General features: G+C 39.7%; 1 protein-coding gene across 1 annotated transcript in view; it reads right to left on the minus strand.

The window, feature by feature from the left end:
- Positions 1 to 901: 901 nt before the first annotated feature.
- PDHA1 (pyruvate dehydrogenase E1 subunit alpha 1) overlaps positions 902 to 7,484 on the minus strand; it is a 9,945-nt gene continuing 3,362 nt past the window's right edge. Inside the window, exons 4-11 of the mRNA XM_007953665.2 lie at positions 5,858 to 5,984; positions 5,144 to 5,235; positions 4,382 to 4,474; positions 3,743 to 3,898; positions 3,535 to 3,606; positions 2,524 to 2,591; positions 1,422 to 1,530; positions 902 to 1,066 (exon numbers count right to left, since the gene is read on the minus strand). Coding sequence (XP_007951856.2) covers positions 902 to 1,066; positions 1,422 to 1,530; positions 2,524 to 2,591; positions 3,535 to 3,606; positions 3,743 to 3,898; positions 4,382 to 4,474; positions 5,144 to 5,235; positions 5,858 to 5,984 — 882 coding nt within the window. The remainder of the gene's footprint in view (positions 1,067 to 1,421; positions 1,531 to 2,523; positions 2,592 to 3,534; positions 3,607 to 3,742; positions 3,899 to 4,381; positions 4,475 to 5,143; positions 5,236 to 5,857; positions 5,985 to 7,484) is intronic.

The raw sequence follows: 7,484 nt of genomic DNA on the forward strand, positions 1-7,484 counted from the left end.
AATGATTTTGAGTTTTGTTCCACATGGTTCTCCCTCTCTATCCATGATCTTCTCTATCCATGATCTCCTACATAGATCCCCCTCCAAGTGGTAGCCGGCCTATCAGACCAGCAAACCTGGTCCAGCCCAGGGTATTCTTGAAATTCTTAGATTTTATGTCAATGAAAAAAAGCACCCACAACCTATAACCTATAAGGTACTTGTTGGAAAGGTGAAACAATAGGTGTTTTACTTAAAGTGAAATGTTGAGGGCTCTATTTTAGAGTATACATTACTATTCACTGATACCTATTTTCTTTTTAATAGTTCTTGCCTTTAACGTCTGATATGAATGTAAATAGATAGAAAGTGAAATTAGAAAGGCTGGCTTCTTTCTGCTTGTAAAATAATTACTATGTTGAAACTTAACAGGCATTGTTACTTTATGAAGTTGTGCTGGTTCTTAATGTTGGCCAAGCACTGATACCCTCAGGGTAGATAGATGGAGGTATACAAAGTATTTCTTAACAGTATGTAACATAATTTGGGAAAAGGGCTTACATAGTGTTTGTTGTGTTTCCAAGGCTGTCAATCTTTCTCCCATGGAGCAGCTAGGGAGTTTAGACCTTTTGGTTAGCAGGCAAGTGTTTAACCACTGTGCCACCAGGGCTCCTGTTTTTAGACCTATATAAACCTAAAATCTTTATAATACTCACTCCACTAAACATTTATGTACTTAACATCACATCTTTACCTGATGTGCATGCAAATAATATTCCTTTAATCTATATAGTATTTAGTCACTGAAAGTGTCTAAGGCTTATTTTACAGGTTTATTACTCCTTTAAAGTTAATGACTATCCTGTTGAAGGTATAGTAAGAAATTTACACATCACCCCCTTCTAACTGATTTCTAACTGATCTAACTGATCGACTTAAACTTAATCCACTGATTGGCACCACGAACTTCAAAAGGTGGATCACTACAGTAGATGTGATGGCCTAACTCTTCCAAAGGTGGTTCAGGGTCAGCTGTAGCAAACTGGGCAGCATCTTCAATTTCTTTCCTCACTTCAACGTCAATTTCCTTAAAAAAAAAAAAAAGACTGTAGGTCAAGAGATTTTAGCATGAACAGCAGCTTAGCAGCTTAGGTACTGCCTAGACTAGAGAACCTGTTGCTAGTATAGCTAGTATAATTTTTCTACAATTGTTATTTAAGGATGTAAACATTATCAATCATGAATTAAGGATGTAAAGACTTTGTCAATGATTAAATAATCCTGCAGCATTGCTATTTCTCATTTACTTTGGCACTTATACAGAGTAATACCATGGTTGGTTGCTAGTCCTGTGGAGTTTGAGGTTTTTTAGTATAAATTTGATTAAGCCCAAACTTCTACTTCTCTTTTAGACTTCTGAGAACTTCTCAGAGTAAGTATACCTTTAATTCTTCAACACTGGCAAGGTTGTTGTTCACCATTCTATCCTTGAGAAGCATAATGGGATCACTCTTACTTCTTACTTCCTGAATTTCTTCTCGTGTACGGTAGCTGTAGCAAGGGAAGAAGGAAGAAAAAAAAGGGAAACATGAAACATTAAACATTAGGCATAGTGAGGAACAGCACAGGTCCACATCACTGTGGGAGGGAGTGTGTCCAAAGATGTTAACAGTGTAACTAAATAAACAGGAACAGCACAGGTCCACATCACTGTGGGAGGGAGTGTGTCCAAAGATGTTAACAGTGTAACTAAATTAACAGTGTAACTAAATAAACAAACAGTAACTAAAAGAGCTGCTTGTATCTTTTATCAGAAACTTAAACAAACAGTAACTAAAAGAGCTGCTTGTATCTTTTATCAGAAACTCCACTAGCACATCTCCAGCACTCTGGAAACAGGGCTACATTGGGTGTTTTTAAGAGTTAAGAGTAGTGTCGTCTATGTTCATTCATCTATGTTTTTTTTTTAAATTTTTTTTATTATATGGGTATAGCAGTGGAGATTGAGGTTATTCAGGGTGCTGCTTTCCCCCTCTAGAAGTACGTGTGGCTATCAAGCAAATAAATGTGGCTAGCAAAAATTTTCTTGATAAAAGCATTGTCTCATGACTTGTTAATCTCATGACTTGTTAAACAGCTGAATTACACAGAATAGAATATGCGCTCCACAAAATTTACCCTGAAAGGAACTCCATTGTACAATGTACAAACATGCTTTTGTGCAGTTGAATATTAGTTTAGTTGAATATTTTGACATTCCCATGTTACTCAGAGTATAATCATGAATCATGAATGATTTTGGGGTGATACCTACCAAAAATCCTAAGTGTCCCCTGTTTAAGTTACATCAATATATACATCAATATATGACAGGGTTTCAGGTATGATTTATTTGATACCAGCAAGATAACCTAGCCTACAAATGAAACCAATTAGTATCTGGTTTCTAGTTTCTTCTAGTTTCTAAATTCTGTTTCTAGTTTCTAAATTCTCCATCCCTAAGTAACACTGTGGGAGCCACCCAGAGGTCTCCCATTAGCATACCTGACTCCAGGATCACTCATACTGTGTCCGTGGTAACGGTAAGTCTGCAGCTCCATCAGTATAGGCCCCTACAGGGGAAACAGCAGGAGGTGAGGGGGCAGCACACCAACAACCCATGGCATTCAACTTCAGATCACAGATCTGTGTTAAACAGGCTGAGTGGTCAAGACCTGCTTCCTGCTTGGTGGTCACCTAAGGTGGTCACCTAACTCATTTCTCTGCATGTCTCAACTCATTTCTCTGCATGTCTCAAGCCAAAAAGGCACTAAGGCACTTTTAGCAGGTTATAGAGCCTACTACTATTTACTATCTATGCTTTTTCTGAAGTCACAAGTGAAATGGATTTGTAATTGTATTTGTATTGATTTGTATTGCAATGCAAACAGCTACAGTATCAGCTATGACAAGAACAAAAGCACAGGGTTGGTAGGCCCATTTCCACCATCCACTTTATTCCACCATCCACTTTACAGAGAGCTGACTAGTGGGTAACAGTTCATACACACACACCAACAGCTGTGCTGTGTATCAGCAAATGCCTTGCAGAAGCATGAGGGGAAGGGATGTGGATGTTTCGTTTCTTGGCTCCCCATCCTTGGCCTTTCTGTGCCTCAGTTTCTTCAGCAAAAATAGCATAGCCACACACAGCATGTCACTGAAAGGGAAACCTCAAGGGTATGGTTTCTGGGCTGTGGACTAACTGAGGGAGACACACTAGCTCTGAAGGTGCTTACTGTTACTGTTGCTCCTCCTCTACCTCTGCCATACACTACACTAAAAATTGCAATATATGTAAAAATATGTACTTATGTAAAAATATGTACTGTGGGGTTATCCACCTATCCACCCACTGTGTTCACTGAAGGGGGTGTGATGATACAAGACCATTGTATTTATATAAAGGGACTCAAACAGCTTGAGTCTGCACCTCACTTAGCTGCCCCTTCATGGCAGGTATGTGGGAGGCATTCTTTTAAGACAGATGAATAGTCTACTAAGAGAAAGTCCTACCTTTCCAGATCTGCAGTAGGCAGCTGCAAACTTTGTAGCCTCCCGGACACACAGGACATCCATTCCATCTACCTGTTCATAATAAACATGTAATGAGCACAGTCTAAGTCAAACAGACCCAAGCCATTCTCACTGATGTGTAGATGTGTATTAAGAAAAGCCTCTAGCAGGGCAGGAACAGCCTGGGCTCTACGCTGGGTATGCTTACCCTCAGCCCAGGAATAAAATCGCCTCTCTTGTAGTAGTCAGTGCTGGCTGCTGCTCTCTCCACAGATGTTCCCATTCCATAACGGTTATTCTCACAGATAAAAATACAAGGTAATTTCCACAAAGCTGCCATATTGTAAGCTTCAAATATCTGACCCTGGAAGAATTCATGAAAACATTTTTTGCTTATCTAGTTTTGTTAAAAATTCTATCAGATGCACTGGCTACCCAGTGGTGCCTCATACTCCACAGATAGTTGACTACTTGATACTTCACAGATAGTTGACTACTTGACCATGATAAGAGTAGAGAGTAAAAGTCAGAGTTTAAAACTCTGAGAGTAAATCGACATGGCCACTGCATCCAAGAGAAATGGTTTAAGTAAAAAGAAAAGGGGCTAGGGTCCTTTCACTAACTAGTTGGTAGTTTGGGGAACACTTCCTCATAGCAATGTGACTCTACAAAAATCTACAGAAAACATGCCCAAGTACAGCTCTAATTTGACCATACTTACTATTTAATGCATTACTATTATTACTATTATTACAACAATTATGAATATTCAACAATTTAGAAGTAAAACTGTCATCTAGAAGTAAAACTGTCATCTGTTACAAAAAATTAAGAGGCACATACATACTTGATTAGCAGCACCGTCCCCATAGAGCGTCAAGCAGACCTCATCTTTTCCATTGTACTTGCAGGCCAGAGCAATTCCAGCTCCCAGGGGGACCTGACATCAAAGACAACCAAGAAAGGAGCCACAGAAATCCACAAGGAGAGAGATTAGTCCTCTGCATTTTACTCCTGGCATGAAGTTTGAAAATGACACTGCTGCAAATTCCCCCAATATTTTAAAGAAACCAACAAGTAACATCAATAAAAAATAGTATATTCTGTTTCAACTATGTCTCAACTATTAACCTTAAATAGCTCAAAAATGAAACAAAACAGCCTAATACTATCCATACATTAAAAAAACACCCCACTGCCATCAATTCAATTACAACGCATAAGCATCCCTACTGGGTTTCCTACTGGGTTTCCAAGGTTGGAATCTTTCTTTATGTAAATAGACTGCCTCAGCTTCTTCCCACAAAACAGCTGGTGGGTCTGAACCACCAGCCTTCCTTTATTAGAACCCCTTATCTATATATCAGAACCAAACAATTTAGGTAAAAGCTTATGCTGTTCATTCTTGATTATCCAGCAATTAATGGATTGATGGGAAGGAAGAAGACTGCATATAACCACAGACGCTGGCTTTGTATTATAAACAGGCCCCTAAGGAACCATCACCTGCCTCTTCTAGTCTGTGCCCTGTGCTAGCATGGTTGAAAGCGGGCCAGGCCCCACTGCTCATCCTCATTCCTGCTAGGGCCATAACGGATAGACTGACTACCTGAGCGCCAACGATGCCATTGCCCCCATAGAAGTTCTTGGCATACATATGCATTGACCCTCCTTTTCCTTTAGCACAACCTCCTCTTCGTCCTACAAATGGCAAAAAACACATCAGAAGACAAATACACTAAACAAATTCATACCCCAAGCAGTCACTGAGAAAGCACGACCATTTGAACTCCTGAGCCAATTCCGTTATCTAAGCATCTTTTTATGCACACATGCTCCTCCTAGCCCTATCATTTTATAACGAAGGTCAGACTAACCCATGTCTTTGACCTCTCCAACCTGACCTCAACAGTTTCCTTCAGGTGGTACCCTGGACATTTTTTTGCCAATTAGAAACATCTGCCACATTCCACTGCACTGGCACACATAGTTCAAGGGACAAGGGAATTCCCAGAATATAAGTTGCAGACCACAGACTATTTCAACTCAATTTACTTCCTATACCAGCTAAACTTCTGTTGACATGCTTAAGTGATGAAAGAAACACTAATCTTTCAAAACATTTACCTGAGGGGCCAAGAAAAATTGGTCAGTTTTTTTTTTTTAAGAGTTTATCAAAAGAAAAAAAAAGCAAAAAAAGTATATATATATATATATATATATATATATATATATATATTTTTTTTTTTTTTTTTAACTCCTAACAGCAATGCTGTTAACAGCTGAAATTTGAAAACCTTTATAAATCAGTAGCACATCAAACCTGTTAGCTCTGCGAGAATTTCTCGGACAGAAAGACCCCGGGTAAAGGTAAAGCCATGAGCCCGATAAGCTGTAATAAGATGATCCGTGGGATTTATACCGGCCTCCAGCCCCACACAGCATGCTTCCTACATTAAAGGAAGAAGAAACAAGAGGTCAATACAACACATCTTTCTAGATAAAAAGGTCTCCTAGACCTGTTGTGAAACATTTAGGCTAGCTGAACACTTCATTAATAACTACAGAAACTGGGTATTTTTCATCAAAAATATATAATAGAGGGTAAGGCCCAAACCAGAAGGCATACACAGGCAACAGACAGATAACATGTTGTTTCCTTTAGCCTGCACAGTGATTAAAAAAAAAAAATCCTGAAATCAGATGTTTGGGGTAAAGAAGTTAATTTTACTAACTTTACTCAAAGAATTTGATCTTTGTTCTTGGTTCCTGAGAGGTAACCCCTAAAACTTTGGACTTTCACCAGTGAATGAGTGTCTTTGATGAAGTCTTCCTCCAGACCATACTTGTTGGTTGGGGGCTGACTATGCCAGACTCAACCTTTGATGTTGACCAACCTCTGGACAGGGGCTAGAGTTGGACTGAAGCTCCCTGGTTGCTGAAAGAAACTGATGCACGAAGGAGGGCAGGGCATCGCTTTTTGGCACATGGAAGCTCCATGCCGGAAACCCTCTTAGGGCCTTGCCCTGTGTGTCTGTCTCTTCATTTGAATCCTTTTTGCTATAATAAAAACTAATTATTGGTATAATAATTTCCATGAGTTCTGTGAGTGATTCTTGTGAATTATCAAACCCAAGGTAGAATAGTGGGAGGCAGCAGGTCAGATGTGTATGTATGTGTGTGTTTGTGTTGGGGGGGCACTGACTGACAGTAAATTGACTTTGATTTTCCAAGCACTGAAATACTGGGAGAATTTCATATAAAAACCCAAACCTTCATCTCAAATGTTAGATGCATTAGCCCCTGCCATATGGCACCAAGTGGCTGGAACTTCATCACGATGTCCCCTCAGGATGGGGCCTACCTGCTCCAGTGCGCCACTAGCTCCCGCCACCATTCCCCATTTCTTGTCTACTTGGCCTTCTTCACACAGTTTTCTACTTGTCTGGCCTCTGTAGACATTTGAATTTGTAACCCTTGGCCTAAAAACAAAATAATCCCATCCTTTCTTCCCCTAAGTATAAAGTATAGACGATCATGCCACCATAGTTTTAAAATAGTAAAATTCTTAGAACAGGTACAGGAGATCGGCTTTAGGTAAGCTTCATAGCAGGCTTTACCCATTCTAATTTTTATTCTAAAATAATAGACTCAAAGCATCTTGATGCATCCAAACCCACTGCCACTGAGTTGACTGAATCACAACCCTCCACTGGGTTTCCAAGGCAGTAAATCATCAATTGAAGTAAATTCCTTCATCTTTCTCTCATGAGGAGCTGTGGTACTGTAGTGCCTTAAGGCATGTGACTGCTAACCAGAAGGCTGGCGGTTCAAACCCACCAGCCACTCCTTGGAAAGAAGAGAGTGTATCAGTGTTGTATTCTTTCCCTATATTTATTCAATCTGTAGGAGCTCTGGTAGCATAGTGCCTAAGGCACTTGACTGCTAAC

Source organism: Orycteropus afer, unplaced genomic scaffold (assembly GCF_000298275.1).
Source record: "Orycteropus afer afer isolate SDZICR_OR568_19922 unplaced genomic scaffold, OryAfe1.0 scaffold00404, whole genome shotgun sequence".
Taxonomy (NCBI): Eukaryota; Metazoa; Chordata; class Mammalia; order Tubulidentata; family Orycteropodidae; genus Orycteropus; species Orycteropus afer.